This window comes from Scyliorhinus torazame, chromosome 2 (assembly GCF_047496885.1).
Source record: "Scyliorhinus torazame isolate Kashiwa2021f chromosome 2, sScyTor2.1, whole genome shotgun sequence".
Classification (NCBI taxonomy): domain Eukaryota; kingdom Metazoa; phylum Chordata; class Chondrichthyes; order Carcharhiniformes; family Scyliorhinidae; genus Scyliorhinus; species Scyliorhinus torazame.
The window spans coordinates 253,526,332-253,545,988 of record NC_092708.1 but is presented as its reverse complement, the minus strand read 5'-3'; the positions used below and the strand labels follow the sequence as shown (position 1 = coordinate 253,545,988).

Here is a 19,657-nt window from a genome sequence, read left to right as displayed (position 1 = left end):
GGTCACTCAAAGAGCTGGCAGTGGAGCAGAAGACAGCACAGCCCAGACTGTCCTAAATTGCTTCCACTCTACAACCCACTCCCTGGTTGAAACGTTTGCCCAAAACACTGGAAATTGATGTCGGGGATCTTCCTGAATAGATACAAGGTACAGACATGAGTCCCTTCCTCTCAAACAGGTAAAAGCATAAGAAAAAGCACGGTGGTGATTATTCATGGAATCCTACAAAAGGAGGCCTCTTGGTCCATCTTGCTTGTGTTAGCTTTTTGAAAGAACAATTAACTTGGTACCACTCTCTTGTACTTCTCCCACAAGTCATGTAATTTGTTCCTTTTCAACAATATATGTATTCCCCTTGAGAAAGTTAGTTTTGAATCTCCTTCCACCATCCTTTGAGGCAGTGAATTCCAGATCATAACACCATGCTGCTTAAAAATAATTTCACCTTATCCAAGTCGGTCTGCCCTGCCCATTAAGAAATATGGACATTTTGTCCGTTCAACTCACTGTTTTTCTGCTTCTCTTTCAGTAACGATTGATGGAGTGGAATGGAACGATGTAAAGTTTTTCCAGCTTGCTGCTCAGTGGAGCTCTCATGTGAAATATTTCCCAATCGGCATTTTCAGCCATTTGAAATGCGCTTACTAAACCTTCCCAGCCACACAAGGAGTACTTAACCTGTAGCTGGACTGAGATCCAACAACTCGTCAGTGCCAAGAACCTATTCCAAACTGGAGATGCCTGCTTCTTGCGTGCAGTGTCAGAGCTTTGCATTGATAAAACATTTTTTTAAGAATGATCTACGGCAAGGAATAAAATAAATACCCTTACAAGTCTTAACCAGAAGGTTGTGTGAGCGCAGTGAAGCATTGGTTCTTTGCAGTAGGATGGGGAGGGTGCCTTTTTGAATACAAATATGGGGCAACGCACATGCCACGTTTGTTCATGACCATTGCAATAGATAAGAGGTGAAATCAGCAGATTAAAGTATAAACCGTAAATCTCTGCACAGCCCTAGGATATCCATTTTGACCACAAATCTGGCTTCACTTGGATATTCTTGCAATGAGTTAGATGTTCTTGCAACAAACCGTTGTTGTAGTCCATAGAATCCTGACAGAGTAATCTTGCCCCCGGAAATGCATTCTGAATCATGAAAGCCAAGTTATTCTTTGCCAGATGCCCAGATAGCCAGTGCCGCCCACACCTGCCATTTCAATTTTAGCTGCATACAGAGAGACTGCAACAAGTGATGTCTGAGGGTGATTACCTTTTGATTATTTGGTGTGTATTTCGTTTTAGAAGAGACTTGCTTCTTAAGTGAGGCTCTTGGCTACTATACTATGCAGGGCCTTCGCATGAGGGGCTAGCGCTTGTTACCATGGCAGCCAAGTAAGGGACCTACCTTGGCTATGCAGCCTTCGGATAGCCCCATTAAAAGCTTTCCTCAACTTTGTATGCCAGCAAGTAGTTTAGATTTGCGCTGGTGACACTAAGGCAGCTCTTATATTACTGACGCACCAAATTGTAATAAGGTTCTAATATAATTTTTGTGAGGGGTTTATTCATTTTTTGAAAATTCACTTTTGAGTGAGGTTGTGATTGACTGGCAAGGAAAAAAGTGAATCAACGTGCAGAGATCTTTTCCACACTTAGTCACAGAATCACTGCGAGGGACCTTGATTCACAGCAAAGTTGTCCCAAATATCTAGCTTTGAATCTCATTTTGTAATATAACCGGGGTTGTACAGATTTCTAACTCCTAACTTTTATTTTTTGAATGGGTGGGGTACTGGGGGGAGGGAGAGTGATCTGCTTTTCTCAGTTGTTACATAGATCCATTCAGGAAATCATTCAGATTCTCTGTTTGATTTGAGTGTACTTATCAACAAAGGAGAAAGGTGGTTGCTTTTCCCTGTGATGTTGCTCATAATTTGCAGTGTATATAACAGTTTGTTAGTATAAGCTTTGATAGTTTAAAGTATAATTTGTATGCATTTAACTAGACCTGAAAAGAATGTTATCTCTTGAAGGAGTGCATATTGACTTGTTTTTTGACACTATTAACTAATGTTGTACAGTTTTATATAGACTGGTGCAGTGATGGTGCAAAATCTGGCACTGTAGGTACCAAAGAGTAATTGCTCTTAATAGAATGAATCCCTTTCCCCATATAACTTGTATTGGCACAAAGGCTTTAAAATAATGTGACATAGATCAAAGAATATGTGTTGGAATTAGGCTTGTAGTTATTACAAAAGAAACCATGTTTGCATTATTCCCTTCATATTAGAAAAAATTAATGGTCTCATATTATGAAATCTAACCTTGACAGTGTGTGTTTTCTGCTTTTGCAAATACCTCAGATTTTTTTGTTTTAATGTGCCAAAATACATTTTCTAAATAATAATTCTGGTTGGGAATCAATTGGATCTCACCTGCCTTAAAAGTAACTAAATCAGTAACTCGCCCTACAGGTCTAAAATGCCAGTGAACTAGTGCCTGAGTGTATCAAAAATGTTAGATTTGCAGTAAAAAAGGTAACAAGTAACACTGCGAATCTCTAAGTGTCTTGAAGCTTGAATAAGTTGTACATATGGAAAATCTGACCGCTAACGTAAGTATCTGTAGTGCTAGAACACAAATCTCTGCATTAGTTTATATGCCTGTGTGAAACAATGCATTCATCTAGACATAGCCTTATTTGATAGCTATTGACCTACCTAACACAAACTATCGGCATTTGGTTTCCATTGCATCATTGCCCGTGTTTCCTGATCTCTAACCCGGTTTATTATAAGTGACACCTTCACAATTCAGTTTAGGGTGGTCGCTCATTTCAAAGTTCTTACCACTAGTTTACAGGTGTGTATACAATGTTTGACCATTACCACAAGTCAAGTAAAAAAGACTTGAGGAAAGGCAGGACATGAATTATAATGTGTAGTCTTTAACCAGGCAGCTGCTTCATTCCTCACTTCACTGCACTAGAATTTTTTCTGGGGATACTCACTTCATTGGGGATGAAATTGGACATTGAAAGGTTGAATCACTTCAGCCACTTGTTAAGTAGTACACCCAATATTGGTGGGGTGTTTACTGGGCAGCCAATACAATATCACCTATGTTGCTTCATGTCCTACATTTGGTTTTACTGCCATTGCGTCAATTCTTCACTGCACTTGTAATTGGGAATAAATTAAGCAACTAAGTAAATCGCCCTCTGGGTCAGTGGATTCATGTTCTGGAGGTAATTAGCTGTACAGAAGGGCCTCTGGTCGGCACCAAGTTATCAGATCCTTAGTGAACCTGATGTGGGGTATTTCAATGGTGCCCAGTATGCCTCGATTAGGAAAGCGAAAAAATCTGCCAGGATTCCTGCGCTTGATCCCTTCCAACTGTCCATTTGCTGAAAAGTGTGTGGGTGTCAAGTGCAAACAGATTAAGCTTTGATTGTGACGCCTTGTGAATAATTTACCAAACCTGCAGCCTAGGTTCACACCTGTGAAATAGTCACTTGCACCCAGGAAACTGGTGATCATAGAACTGAACTGTTCCCCAGAGGGAATCAGCATCATCAGGGAAAGAAGTAACTGGGGTGGGGGAGGAAGGGAGACTATTTGAAAAAAACAGATCTGAGTTGAAACTCTTTGGAAGAACTTCCACATGGAGTTTGGAATGAAGCAGTTATCCCAGAACATTCTTTGTCATCTTTGATGCACTAATAAACCCTATCAGTAAAAGGTACTATTCACACTCAGCCTTTGAACAGAGATCTTTAACATTGGAACTGACAACAGCTCTTGTTGAAAGGTATTGTCATTCCATTTAATACATGGCTCTACAGGAGTGAGGATAAGGTCTCTCTGGTCCTTTTGTCATTACTGGAGACATGATGATTTAAGAATCCCTATGCTGATGGACTACTGATCATTCAGGATAAAGCCACTATTTTTCTCATATTTATTTTCCATGTTACATAATACGACTGCGAAAACAAAAATGCTTAACCAATACTGTATCTGGATTAACCTGAAGTGATAATGACAGCTTTGTGTTTGTGGAAATGTACAAGTTTGTTCATAATGGTACATTGCTAATTCTACATTGTTGGCACATGTCAAACTGTTATTCACATACAGCTTCCAGGTCCCAATGATATGCTGCTATTTCCTTTAAGAGGGAAGTGAATGCTACCAGTCCCAAACTCCTTGCTCTATCTCTGATGCTCAATAATTAATATTTAAGATTGAGTTTTTTAAAATGCATGCTTTGGAACTCCTCCACAGGCAAACTATGCAGAAAACCATACAGTTGAAAACCTCTGCAGTTCAGTGTGTTCTGTGTTTGATTAGCTATCTGGGCTGAGATGGCAACAGTGCATGTCACGTGAAGAAGCTATCAGGCTTGGGTACGATGCCTTCCATGTTGAATGGCCATAGTGCCTAGTCGCACACAAAGCATGACCACTAGGATAAGATGGCAGAGGATCGCCATCACCCTTGGCAGTGTTCCAGCAAAGGATGGGCAGCATCATTAGAAGAGAGAAAAATCACAATTTTTAAAAGTGCATTTGTGCTTTTCAATGCCAGATAGATGAATGCTGGAAACCAAAGGGCATGAATTGTAGATACCATAGACTGAATGATCATGTAATGTGACTTTAAATTGTGCTCATCTGAAGCAGAAGCACAATGTTTTAACACTTACAGGGTGACAAGTGTTAACTGTATGCATTTTGCATTTATTTTGTTTGCACATTTGTTTGAAAATGTATGCAATTTAGGGATAACCCCATTGTTTGAAAAATTATGCGACTTAGGGATAACCCCATTTCTCACTAAATGATCTGTAATACAACAGTAAGAATGTGATTCAGAACCCATTCTGTTTTAGTAACTCAGTGGGATTATAGCACAAGAACCTGTCAGGATGCAGTTAGACTTGGGCGGCACTATAGTGCTGAGTATCCTTTTGGGGCTGTTGTGCAGTTGGCTTAGAAAACAAAGAGGTTGCTGGTGGACCACCATGCATGTGTAGCACTGTACCCAAACATGCAGGTTATGTACTCATTTCTTTTAAGAGTAAGTGCACATCATCCTGATACGGCCATCCACACTGAAGCCTTCTAACATCTAATCATAAATATTTGCTTGATTTTAAACGCTGTACTGTGTCCACTCAAATGGTGACCTTTCTGAGTGGTCACGTTATCACCAGATGTCAGTACTTTGTGAGCTTCGACTCATTCATGTTTTCCTTGTTCTTTGTGATTTATCATTTGTTGTTAGTTCTCTGCTGTTTTTTGTTTGCTCTTTTCTTGCTGTTTTATTTTCCTTTGTCATTTATTCTTTCTCTGCTATTCCTTTCATTTGTCCTTTTTGCTGGAGTTTTCTTGTTCTGTTTTTCTCTGCAGTTTTGTTGGATGTCTTTTTTCTTTGTTGTTTTCTCTTTTCCGTTTCTATTTCTATTCTTGCACTTTTTCTTTCTCATTGTTCTTTCTACTGTTACTTATTTCGGCTTCCTGTTTTTCATGGTTTCTTCTTTCCTCAACTGATTTCTCTTTTCTGTTTTTGCTGTTTCATTGTTAATTGTTTTCTGTATCAAAATATTTTTTTCTCTCTCCAGTTTTCTCATTTCTTTTTTCTTTCAAGTTTGCTTGTTTAGTCCTATCTATACTGTGTTCCCATTTCTCTACTGTTTTCTTGTTTCCTTCTATCTGTACTGTCTCTTTTTCTTCTCCATACTGGTCTACCTCCAGCATTGGGGGAGGACATGAGGGGACAGAACTCCATCCACAGCTCATTGTTCTTGGGCTGTTCTCCACAACAGGAGCCAGAAGGTCTCTGGCACACACATTTTTAAAATGCCAAAAAGGCTTTTGTGAATCCCATGTCCTTTGCTTTGGAGTCATCAATGCATGTACATCTGGCATCAGTGGCACTTTAAGGAAACGTTCAGCTGCAAGCATTGCCCAAGTTTTAATTAAACTGGTACTGGAAGTAAAAGCACAAAATGAATGAAACATTCAATGTTTTAACAACAAAATCAATCTCTGCCATCCTTTACTGATAGCACCCTGTCAAGCTCATTGTTACCTGCTGCAAATATTTGCCCTGTGACCTGGAAGCACTATGGAAGCACTGTGTACGAGACTGCTGTACTTATGTGAACGGTTTCAAATACTGATGCACTTTGAGAAAATTCACAATGTTTTGCTGTCCAGAATAAAAAGTGTTTTAGTTTTTAATTTTTTTAATCAAACCTATTTTGGATTTTCATTCTAGAAGGCTGATATATGATTGCAGTTTTGTGTTTTACAAGCCCATTGTAAGATTTTTTTTCTTTTTGTACTGGTGAAGACTTATGAAGGAACAGACATGCAATACATTGGATTACTACAATTAAATAAAATAACCTTTATCCATGTGTTGTGTCTATTCATGAGAGTGGTGGTCATTCGTTCTATGTCTTAAACTTTAAATAGAATTTCTGACTTACCAGGGGGTTATATTTATACAAAACGGGCGGAATTTCCCCCCCCCCCCCCCCCCCCCACGCCGGGTGGGAGAATCGCCCGGGCGCCGCGCGAGTGCTGCCCCGACGCCCGCACGCGATTCTCCCACCCAAACCGGCGCGGCGCGAATCACGGCTGGCCGCTGGGAGAATCACCGCTTGCCGTTAGTAATGGGCGAGCGGCGATTCTCCGGCCCACCCAACACGACGGGTTCCCATCGGCGCCGTCCACACCTGGTCGCTACTGGTGGGAACAGCACGGGAATGCGGGGGGGGGGGGGGGGGCGAGGGGGGGGTCTGGCCCGCGATCGGTGCCCACCGATCGGCAGGCCAGCCTCTCTGAAGGAGGACCTCCTTTCCTCCGCTGCCCCGCAAGATCCATCTGACATCTTGCAGGGCAACTGCAGGGAGGACAGCAACCGCGCATGCGCGGGTGACGTCATTTATGCAGCGCCGGTCAAGTCATTTACGCGGCGCCGCTTCTGTGCTGCACCAAGGCCCGGCGCGTGTAAATGACACATCGCCGCTCCTAGCTCCCCGGGGGGGGTCAGGAGAATAGGGGGCTGGGAACGCCCTCCGACGCCGGAGTGAAACACTCCGGTTTTCACTCCGGCGTCGGGATTCACTCCGGCGTCGGGACTTAGTCTCACGATGGGAGAATTGCGGCCAGTATCTTTAATGCAATAATTAATCCCACACCTCTTCATAGATGTTTAATCAATCAAAATTTGACTGAGCCTCATGAGGAAGTTTTGGAACAGATGACCAAAATCTTGGTTGAAGAGGTAGGTATCAAGGTCTTAAGGAGATGGAGAAATTTGGGGCGGGGGGGGCGGGATTCCAGAGCTTAGGACATATACCAGAGGTGGACAAAAGTCTTGGTTCGAGGGCCACATCTAGGTATGGAAATTGTTTGGAGGAGGGTGGGAGCAGCCATTAACACTCAACAAAGTATGCAAGTTAGGTGGGGTGACGTGGATAAGGCGGGGAGTGTGCTTAGGTGTGGGTGATCTTTATGGGTCGGTGCAGACTCAAATAGCTTCTTACTGCACTGCAGGAATTCTATGGAATGAATAATAAAGATGCTTTAATATATATATTATAAAACCATTGTGATGATGATTATACCATCATTGCATTGCATATAATAAAACCAAATATACCCTGTTTTTTTTTTTGATGCCTTGGTTTAATGTAAACAATGCAGTCGGTCACCCCTCTTTACAATGATATCAAAGTCAAGTATCACTCTCTTTTTACAGACTGACCTGCTTCCAGCATTTTCTGTTCTTATTTCTGATTTCTAGCATCCACAGTATTTTGCTTTTGTCTTGCCAGTATAAATGCTGCATTACTGTGATTTCCAATATGGTGTTGCAAGAATTACCAAGAGAAAGTTAATGTGACGAGACCAAAATAAACCTCCGGACTATGTTGAAAATGCAGGTCCCTTTAAGAAAAAACAGAGTGCTTCAGAGTGAATTGAGAGCAGGCGATGATCATTAAAACCTGTGCTCAAGAGCTGGGTTTTCCCTAATCGGGAACTGCTTCTGGCTCGGGAGAGGATCCAGATGGGTAGAGTGAAAACCAGTGTTTGTATTGAACTACAGTATCACAATAAAGCAGTTTTGAACCATCAGAATGTTTTCTTCCTAATTCAGTAAATGGATATTCACCTGTCAACACATCTTGTGGGGAGTATAGTGATCTTGTGTCTTCTCTCTACCTCTTCCCAGAGCTGAGGTTTAATAACTTAATGGTGTTTTTTAAAAGAGGTGCAATAGAGCATCTGTAATCTATTCCATACCTGTTGGTGGAACACATTCTTAACTTTCAATTTTTACATAACTGCAAATCCTAACAAGTTCTTCATTCTCCAAAAATCTGAATCTTAGCTGTGTCTTTGGCAGGCAGTGTATTAACAACTTATCATTGAGGTGCCTATCTCGAAATGTTAAACCGAGATTGCTTATATGTAATCTTGTGGAGACTTTCAGTCATGCATGTTTTGGAACTCGCTGCAGGTGGCAGCAGCAATGCTTCAATACTTAAATACCTTGTCCAAGTTTTCACTTGGTCTACAAATCTGCTACCCAATGGCTCTTTTGCCAATTAACCTTAAATCTGTGTCCTCCGATTACCGATCTCTCTGCCACTAGAAGTCATTTCTTCTTATTTGTCGAATCAATTCCCTTCATGATTTTGAACACCTATTAAATCTACCCTCAACTTATTTTGCTCTAAGGAGAGCAACCTCTGCTTTTCTCATCTCCCCACTTAATTGTAGCTCCACATTCCTGGTCCCATTATAAATGTGGGTATAGATAGTCAACAGTTTGCTCTGTGAATATGTACACACAGCTGCAGAAGATATATAACCATTTTAGTCGGTAGTCTTTGGTTTATTACTATGCCAGTGCATAGAACTGAAGATCTCAGTTCAAATCCTGGATTGCCAGCACCATGGCACTAGACCGCAATAAGAATCAACCTCCTCTGGGGGAATGAGAAAAATGGGGAACAAACCTATATAAAGAGTTGACTACTTACATTAAGTGTAAAATACATTGTAGTTTTAAAATTGGTGTTTCTCCTGGCAAAATCCAGAAATCAAATCAACACTAGTACTTTTAAATGTACACTTGCCTTTTGTTAAATACTGCTCCACTTGCTCTTGCCTGACTAATATGGCTATACATGCCCTGCAGCAAATGCCCACCTCTGACCACCAATCACTGTCAACTCCAATTTACGAGGAAGTACTTCCTTTGACATTGAAGTATTTCCCTTGAAGCTCTCCAGGATCTGCATTTTATTTTCACAGATCCTAACACTCAGCCAGAAGCAGTTGTGCATTCACATATGACACACACTGTTCACCATTACACCTTGTGCACCTTCCCAGCCGTAGTCGTGAGCCAGATTGGAAGCTTCCACTGACCGGATGAGGTTCATTGGCCCTAGTTTGCCACGGTCTACCAATGAAAGGTGAATAAACTGAAGGATGGGAACGAGGAAGCTGGAGTTCTGGAAGTATATTCAGCTGAAGAAGGTTACAAAGATAGGGTCAAGGCCAGGGAAGGATTGACCTGGTTTGGTGAATTAGGGCAGTGAAATTCGATGTTGAATAAAAGTCCAATTTCAATCATATGGCAATAGTAGATCTTCCATAAGAAGGGGACGGAATGAATCTCTGCCTGTTCATTCACTTCATAGCAACTGAGCCAAAGGGAAGACACCTGAGATTTCTTTCATGAATACAATGGGAATAGAGGGATATAGACACTGGAAGTGCAGAAGATTTTAGTTTAGACGGGCAGCATGGTCGGCGCAGACTTGGAGGACCGAGGGACCTGTTCCTGTGCTGTACTTTTCTTTGTTCACTTGGGTAGCTCTTCACACTCTTCTTGTGGGGGGGCGTGGGAGGTGCTGCTCATTGAGCAGCAATGGAGGCAGTTCAATTAATTTCTTCTGAGCAGAAGCCATGACCCAAGAGGTTTCTAATCCCCCAAGTCATTGTATTAGCAACAGGAAGATAGAATAGATTCTGGGGAATGTTTGAGTCATAACTGAATTTCCAGAAAGCCTTTGAGAAGGGATCAACATAATAGACTCATGATTAAGGTCAGAACATGTGGAATCGGGACATGTTGTAATTTGAATAGGGAGACTTGATGGGCCAAATGGTCTTATGCACTGTCAGGATAGGCTGTCCAGAAAACAGTAAGTTGTAGGTTGTTACGTGGATTGGCAAAACGTGGGAAGTAGCTTTCCAAAAGGTTCAAGTTAACCAATCTTGTTCACTTTTTACATAAATGATTGCTTGTTGGATTAGTACAATTTCAAAATCCACACATGCCGCCAAATTGGAGGGAAAAAAGGACACATAAAATGCTGGAATCATTAATAAACTAATAGAACTGGTGTGTAATTGGTTTAAAAGGCTCAATACCTAGAAAAATGCACTGTGTTTTGGTAGGAAGTATGAGAAGGCCTGTATTGGAAAATAAGGGCCTAAATGGGGTTAACGAAACAGTTTTACATAGACATGTTTGTGTGTTTTTATCCTTTATATGAATTTTTCAATGTAGGTTACACTGCAATTCAGCCTTTAGGCAACAAACATGTAACTTTAATAAAATACCACTCTTAACAGTGACCTGGGCACACAGATACATAAATCACTAAAAATAGTGACACACAGATTAATGATGCTATAAAAAAAAAAGCACTAGATTTCATTTCTAGATAGAATTAAGAAGCTGAGAAATTGTTAAACTTATGTAGAACCGTTATTATTCTACACTTGTCAGTCTTGTAAATGTTTTTGGTCTCCATGTTATAAGATAGATAAAGGAGCACATGGGAAAGGTGTGATGCATATTTATGAGAACTACACCAGAACACCGAGATTTACCTATCAGCTGTTGTAGGCTGCAAAGGGACATTGATAGGAGCAGAGCTGGGCCGAAAAATGGCAGATGGAGTTTAACCCTGATAAGTGCGAGGTGATTCATTTTGGTCGGACAAATTTGAATGCGGATTACAGGGTCAACAGCAGGGTTCTGAGGAATGTGGAGGAACAGAGAGATCTTGGGGTTCATGTCCACGGATCTCTGAAGGTTGCCACTCAAGTGGATAGAGCCGTGAAGAAGGCCTATAGTGTGTTAGTGTTTATTAACAGGGGGCTTGAGTTTAAGAGCCATGGGGTTATGCTGCAACTGTACAGGACCCTGGTGAGACCACATTTGGAGTATTGTGTGCAGTTCTGGTCACCTCATTATAGGAAGGATGTGGAAGCATTGGAAAGGGTGCAAAGGAGATTTACCAGAATGCTGCCTGGATTGGAGGGTAGGTCTTATGAGGAAAGGTTGAGGGAGCTAGGGCTTTTCTCAGTGGAGCAAAGGAGGATGAGAGGCGACTTAATAGAGGTTTATAAGATGATGAGGGGGATAGATCGAGTGGATGTTCAGAGACTATTTCCTCACGTGGATGTATCTGTTACAAGGGGGCATAACTATAAGGTTCATGGTGGGAGATATAGGAGGGATGTCCGAGGTAGGTTCTTTACTCAGAGAATGGTTAGGATGTGGAATGGACTGCCTGCTGTGATGGTGGAGTCGGACACTTTAGGAACTTTCAAGCAGTTTTTGGATAGGTACATGGAGCACACCAGAATGGCAGGGAGTGGGATAGCTTGATCTTGGTTTTGGACAAAGCTCGGCACAACATTGAGGGCCGAAGGGCCTATTCTGTGCTGTACTGTTCTGTGTTCTATGAACAGCGGGTCAGCACTGTGGTGCAGTGGTTAGCACTGCTGTCTCACGGCGCCAAGGACCTGATCCCGTGTCACTATCTGTGTGGAGTTTGCACGTTCTCCCCGTGTTTGCGTGGGGTTTGCAAGGGTAGGTGGCTAAATTGCCCCTTAATTGGAAAAAAATAATTGGGTACTCAATTTATAAAAACAAAAGAAAAGGAAAGAATGAACAGGATGGGGTCTTTGAAATGAAATGAAATGAAAATCGCTTATTGTTACAAGTAGGCTTCAAATGAAGTTACTGTGAAAAGCCCCTAGTCACCACATTCCGGTGCCTGTTCGGGGAGGCTGGTACAGGAATTGAACCGTGCTGCTGGCCTGCCTTGGTCTGCTTTAAAAGCCAGCAATTTAGCCCTGTGCTAAACCAGCCCTCTGAACTAGAAAGATTGAGACCTGTCCGCATAGAAGCATTTAAGATTATAAAAGAAATTGATGGGATTGACATTATGGGGCACGACCAGAAGCAGGAGACATGAATATAAAATATTTGCCAATAAATCCAACTCTAATTTCAGAGGAAAGTTCTTTACCCAGCAATTGGCGGCTAGAATGTGGCATTCATTATGAGGTGTTGTTGAGGTGAATATGGTGGGTGCATTTGAGGAGAAGCTAAATAAGCTAAATAAAAGAAATGAGCATAAAATGTTGATGGAGTTAGATGCAAAGCTGTGTGTGGGGGGTGGGGGGGTGATGAGGCTTTTGTGAGACCTTCCACAGGGGTGGGCTGCCATGGGGGGGAGGGGGGGGCAACTGTCCATGCCACTATCATGCCAACCCCTGGATCGTGTATCCGTTCCAGGGGCAACCCTAGTCTCTGCCCAAACGAGCACCCATAACCCCCGCCGACTGCCAAGGCATTTGACCATGCAGCTGAAGGCTATTGCTAATAGGGAATTGACAATCGTGGTTAAATTAGCACTTCACAGAACCCAAGTGGATTCCCATGGGTGGGCGGGCCATGAAGCATGTGGGAGTCATTGCCTAGCATCCCAATCAGACTGCAATGCCTGGACAGTGTACCTGAACACTGCAGGAGGCAACACCTGATCAAGCCAAGATCCGAACATCCAGGGGATGGGACACAGCTCTGGGGGACATGTCTATGGTTGGAGGGTGGGTGTGACAGGGAGGGGACCAGTGCCCCAGTCTGGTTGATGATGTGAGCAGGGGTACAGGGTCTGGGGTCTGGTGAGGGGACCCACAGCGGTTGGATGTGCATGGGCAAGGCATCCAGGGAGGGGGCGGGGATCAGTGGGGTGGGAGCCTGGGGTGTTCGTCAGCCTAATACCCTCTCCCAATACCTTACGGCAGGGATGTTGGAGGTAGAACTTTCCCCAGTGGTGCTGGTGCTACGTGATGCGGCCAGACTCCGGAGACGGCGGCAGCAGCAGCGTCTGCAGATGCTCGAGGCAGCGGGCCGTGTGCCGGACCCTGCCCCACACCCGGAGGACCCAGCCAGACCAGGGAGGGACCCAGAGGGGGAATCCAGCGATGGCACAGGGTGTACAGATGCCGCTGATCATTTAAACAAATGACAGACAGCGCGTGCGTCAGGAGACTCCGCCTCAACAAGGAGATGGTGCGATACTTGTATCATGTCCTCGCGGACTTGGCACCACGTGGAGGAGGAGGACACCTGCTCCCCGTGGCCATCAAGGGCACTGCAGCTCTGACTTTTTTTATGCCATGTGATCAATCCAGATCTTGAGCGGGGACCTGTATGGTACCTCACAGCCCACAGGTGCATCCAGAAAGTCACCAATGCCCTGGTATGCCTGGGCGGAAGACTACATTAACTTTGACATGAACCAAGCTCAGCAAGATGCCCGGGCAGGAGGCTTCTCCACCATCGGCGGGATGCCCCAGGTCCAGGGGGTAATCGATGCCACGCATGTCGCCCTGCGCCCATGGGGCCACTTAGAATGCCCTGTGTTATCAGAAAGGAGTTCCATTCCCTCAACAGATAACTCGTGTGCAACCACCAGATGAAGATAATGCACGTGTGTGCCCGTTTCCCAGGGAGTGTCCACGACAGCTACATCCTGGTGCAGTCGGTCATCCCTACCCTCTTTGAGGAGCACCTCAGGATGGACGGCTGTCTCTTGAGGGATAAGGGCTACCTGCTGAGGACCTAATGACACCGGTACGGAGGTAAGGGGTATCCGCTGAGGACCTGGCTCATGACGCCGGTACGGAGGCTGAAGGCCGAAGCGGAGACCCTGTACAACAAGACCCATGCAGCCATCTGGGCTGTGTTTGAGCAGTGCATCGGACTCCTCAAGATGCAGTTCCAATGCCTCGACCACTCCGGTGTTGCACCTCAGTACACCGCCCGTGGGTTGCCACTTTGTTGTGTTCTACTGAATCCTCCACAACCTCACATAGCAGCGGGACGACGAGCTGGAGGCTGGTGATGAGGAACATATGGCCACCTCTGAGGACGAGACAAGAGGATGATGAGGGTGCGTCGGATTAGTAGGGAACATGCGGCAGTGGTGAGGGTCCAGCAGGCCCAGAGGATCAGGGAGGCCCTCGTACACGCCCACTTCACCTAGGATGTGGCCTGGTCCGTCATCGCACCCTTACCCACCGCCCCCCCCCCAACCCCCAATTTCCCACCCTCCCGGGGTATGTTTCACATCACTCCAGGGGGACTGTGTCACTGTTGAGGGCAAGGGGGGATGCTGATAACCCGCAGAGCTGAGTCCTCCTCAATCTATGCCATAGTCTGACCCCAGCCTGTCTACTGAGTGCTCGATCACACCCATCACCTGCACGCATTGATGCATTGTGGAAGAAAGTGATGCAGTCCTCCTGCTGGTTGTGCACAAGGGTAATTATTGTTCAATACATGTCCCCACTCTCCCGATGGTGCTGCCCCCAACCCCCGGTGCCCTCAGTGATCTTCGATGTGCTTTGCCCTCCTAGCTCTACCACTACATTTAAGTGTGTCCCCAGGATGCACATCTGAGGTGGAGGCAGCCAGCTGCTTACCTCATTCCGTGGCCTTCGATGCTGCTGGCGGATGTCATTTGGGGGCTCTGGAGCTGGAGGGCCCCGGCTCACTTTTCCTCGGCCATGCAGCCCTGTCCTGTGTGCTGATCTCAAGTCGCAGCCTCATCAGAGTGGGAGCTGGTGGCCACCATTGCTGCCTCATGGGACGGGTCCTGGTAGGTAATCAGTGCCATCTCCTCCCAGTCGGTGCCAATAGGGCCCTGGGGTCCACCTTGGGATGGAGGGGCAACTGGTTCGAGCCCCTGGCGGTTCCCCAATGTCTGCACCATGGTGCCGACGCCCTCGGCAATGCTCCTCAGTGACTGGGACATGCTCTGCAGTGCCTCGGCAATGCCCACCTGTGACTGGGACAAGCTCCACAGCGTCTCGGCCATGTCCATCTGAGAGCGGAACGTGCCCTGCAGAACCTCATCAAGGTTGGCCTGGTACTGGGTGATATCCCCCAGCGAGGTGGACATTCCGTTGAGACCCTCAGCCATGGCCGTCACCGACTGAGCGACGCCTTGGACACCTTCATTAATGGTGCCGACATTGTGCACCAGGCTCTCCACTGCGGTCGTCACACTAGTAGTGTTGGCCTCGATGCCATGCATTGCTGTCAATATCTCCTCCGCCCGTAGCCTCTGGGACTCCGAGCGGCTATGGATCTACTGGAGTGTCGCTGACATCGCCCTCTGAATGTCCCAGCCGCACCCTATCATCTCAAACAGCTCCGGATAACCCTGTTCCAGAGGTTCAGCATCAAGTTGAGACCCAGCTGGGTCCTGGGACCCAGCAGCCCTATGACTGCTGTCTCGCCTGGGGGTTCCTGCCTCCACCTGATGTATACTGTGGTGCTCACCAGATTATGCCCCAGAAGTCTGTCCACTAATATTTCCCACCGAGATGCGTGTACCTGGTAGAGGGTGGGGATGACAGCTGTGACGCGACTATAACGGTTGCATGCTCAGAGCTCTCCTCTGAGGTGGTCTCCCCAGAGTCAGGAGAGGGAGCTGCCCAGGATGGGCCAGCACCATCGCCTGGAGGACCTGCGGGAGAATGGACATGTGGTCAGTGGGAGGCATGGGTCAGTCAGTAAGGCAATCAGTACTCACGTTTGACAGGTCCTCCGGGTGGAGCCCGGTGGTTCCTCACCTCTGCGGCTTCCGCCAACGTCCACGTGGGTGACCACCCTGTCCTCGACCACACCAGTCACCTCCAGGGCCCACTCCTCGAAGGAGGTGAGGATTCTCAGGTCTGGCACCCCCTCACCGGTCTGGGCCCTCTCCCGCTGATTATGAGCTTTTCCTGAGGAGGCACGAGAGGGCATCATTAGCCACACGCGTGGTTCATTGCTTTTGGGGGAGGGGTGTAAAGGAAGGGAGGGTTGGGGTGGCGGGGTTGAAGGGTTAGGTTGGGGAAGGGGGTGGAGGTAGGGGGTTGGGGGGGGTGGATGCTCCCTTGGAGTGGGCGTTGGTGTCTTCTTACTCGTCCTGCCCGGTTTAGGTCGTTGACTTTCTTCTGGTACTGGAGGCCAGTCCTCCTGTTCACACTCCCTGAGCTGACTGCTGCCATCAGGCAAGCACTGGCTGCCTTGTGGCTCACCCTCCGGGACCCCTGGGGGAACAGGACATCCCTCCTGACCTTCACCGCATCCATGAGCCTCCCCAAGTCAGCATCCTCGAATCTTGGAGCCGGCCTCCTCGGCGATATTGTTGTGAGCTGGCTGGAGTTGGCTGAGCGAGTGCTGCTTAAGTGCTGCTCGACCTTGTTAGTGAGGGGCTGGCGAGCGAGGTCCCGGCGAATCGGCTGGCGAGCAGTCATTTGCGGCGAGAAGCTCGCGAGGCCTCGTTAAGTGGACCAAATAACATTGAATAGCATTGCTGGCCTCGCTGGGCAGTGCGTGGGAAGCTCACGGCAAATACCGCTCGCTACCACATTTTGCCGGAGAATCGCGCCCATTGTCAATTGTTGTAAAAACCTAACTGCTTATTGTACAGTCAGGGAAATGGTCCTGAAGCAATGAATGAAGGGGGATCGGCACAGAGGAACATGACATGTTAATTAATAATAATTTTTTAAAATAATTTTGTCACAAGTAGGCTTACATTAACACTGCAATGAAGTTACTGTGAAAAGCCCCTAGTCACCACATTCCGGCGCCTGTTTGGGTACACAGAGGGAGAATTCAGATTGTCCAAATTACCTAACAGCACGCCACTTGTGAGAGGAAACCGGAGCACCTGGAGGAAACCCACGCAGACACGGGAAGAATGTGCAGACTCCACACAGACAGTGACCCAAGCTGGGAATCGAACCTGGGATCCTGGAGCTGTGAAGCAATATTGCTAACCACTGTGCTACTGCACTGCCCTGTACATTGTAACCGACGCATTTATCCTTACCGAATGTATAGTGTATCAAATGTAAAACTTCAATAAAAAGTAGACGTGGCCTACATGTGGCTCCAGATCCACAGCAATATGATTGATTCTTAAATGCCCTCTAAAATATCCTATCACGCCACTCCAGTCAGGGATGGGCAATAAATGTTGGCCCACATCCCATGAATGAATAAGAAAAATATACAAATAACCCTTTATATGAAGACGCATTTTTGGGATTTGCCTTTCCACGTCTTTGAATTTTACGACAATGTCCTCTTGTCAAAGGGAGAATAATTTCCCTTACACTGTCAATTCCTTTCATTATTTTCAACTACCTTAATCAAACGCCCCTTAACCTTGTCATCAACCTGCTTTATAATCCAGATTTTCCCAGTCTATTGTTGCAAATTGATGACCTCATTCCAAGCATCGGCTTAATAAAGAATCACTTCATTTTCTCCAAGAATAGAATGGAGACGGAAGAAAATGTAAGCTGTGTATTTAAAAATAAATATGAATATAGGTGAGGTTGAGCTTTATAATCATCGAATCCCTATAGTGTAGAAGGAGGCCATTAAGCCCATTGAGTCTGTATTGACCCTTTGAAAGAGAACTCTACCCATGTTCACTCACCCGTCCACCTTGCCCTATCCCCATGACCTAACCTGCACATCCCTAGACACCGGGCAATTTAGCATGGCCAATCACCTAACCCGCACATCTTTGGACTGTGGGAGGAAACCAGAGCACCCGGAGGAAACACACGTAGACACATGGAGAACGTGCACACTCCACAAAGTCACCCAAGACCGGAATTAAACTCCGGTCCCTGGCGCTGTGAGGTAGCAGTGCCACTGTGCCACCTGGAGAATTGCAAAAATTACTCTTGGTCAAGAAAATGTGTACGGTAAACTCCAGCAAGTACAGGCCAGTCAGTTTAACCTTGATGGTGTGTGGTTGGAGGAAATCTCTTAGAAACGATCATTCAGCAATAAAATTAACCATTACATTTGAAGGTAACAACAGAACTCAATTTCTTTGCCTATGGGTTTTTCCAGTGATTAACAGAGGAATGTCTGTGCGGCATTTCTCAGTTGGCAATGCATCGCATCAACGAGATGACCAATGCCCTTTATAGGAAGACCCATTACCGTGTCAGGTTTGCTGTCTGACAAGGAAAGCCAGGTCCACAAAAATGACTACAAAGAACATAACCAAACCTTGCACTACCGCGACTTCAAAGGACCCTAGTCACCTAATAGCCCAATCCCAAAGGGTGCTGGCCTCGGGTTGCTTGAGTTTTCCAACCTCCTTCTGGATGTGTTTTCCCAAGGCAGTTATCTCTTCGGAGCTATCTGGAATGTGGTACAACATTCTGACCCAATCAGGGCACATGTCCCACCTCTCTCGGCGAGAATGTAATCAAGAGGCATTCGGTTTTGCAAGGCCACAGTACAGATAGCTAGCATTTCAGCGGAAATCTTGAACAGGACTGCAGAGGTATCATTAGGTACCTTTTCTAAGATGACTGCCATTTTATTAAACTCTTCTGGCCACCTTGGCATCCCCGTAAAAAGGAATAAAAAGAGCAAGAAACCTGTCAGTGCAGTAATGGCACATTTATTTCCTACCCCTGCTACCTCTAATAGAGAAGGGGAATGACGAATAGCGGGTATCACATACTCCAAATAACATGATTCTGTCCAAAAACGTGGAAGCCAAGGATAGGCTCTGTGGTCACAAACAAAATAAGTACCACTCTAGGAAATAAATTGAGCAACATCTTCTGGGTACTACTGGTCTGAGAAATTCCCACCACCGGTAGAATTGTATAGGCCTGTCAGTGGGGAAGAGCCCCACTGAGGCTTCCTCTACCTCCTGCAGCTCCTGATATATGTCCGGCACCTTCCCCTCCCCTACCCAGATGCCAGACACCACCCTATCCTGGATCCTACGCGGGGGCAGCCGCGGGAATGTCCCCACCTGTTTTCTAAGGAAGTCCCGAACCTGAAGGTGCCTGAACGCATTCCCCAGGGGCAAGCCGAACCTCTCCTCCAGCGCCTGCATGCTAGGGAAAGCCCCGTCTATAAACAGGTCCCCCATCCTCCTAATACCTGCCCTATACCAGCCTTGGTACCCCCCATCCATCCTACCCGGAGCAAATCTGTGGTTATTCGGTATAGGGGTCTACACAGAGGGCCCCTCCTCTCCCTTGTGTCTCCTCCACTGTCCCCAAACCCTCCGTGCCGCCGTCACCACCGGACTTGTGGTGTATCGCGCCGGCGAGAACGGCAGCGGAGCCGTAACGGTGCCCCTAGACTGGTGCCTCTACACGACGCCGCCTCCAGCGCCCCCACGCAGGCCCCTCCTCCATCATCCATTTTTAAAAAAAGGAATGCCAGGTCCAGAGATCCACTGTCTTTGCAGCCAACTCCAGCTTCTC

General features: G+C 46.1%; 1 protein-coding gene across 2 annotated transcripts in view; it reads left to right on the top strand.

Annotated features, from left to right (window-relative positions):
- Positions 1 to 6,427, top strand: part of pacs2 (phosphofurin acidic cluster sorting protein 2) — a 376,820-nt gene extending 370,393 nt beyond the window's left edge. For both annotated transcript variants that reach the window (XM_072486155.1, XM_072486154.1), the window contains one exon: positions 530 to 6,427. In XM_072486155.1, coding sequence (XP_072342256.1) covers positions 530 to 648 — 119 coding nt within the window. In that variant the 3' untranslated portion in view covers positions 649 to 6,427. The remainder of the gene's footprint in view (positions 1 to 529) is intronic.
- The last annotated feature ends 13,230 nt before the right edge of the window (positions 6,428 to 19,657 follow it).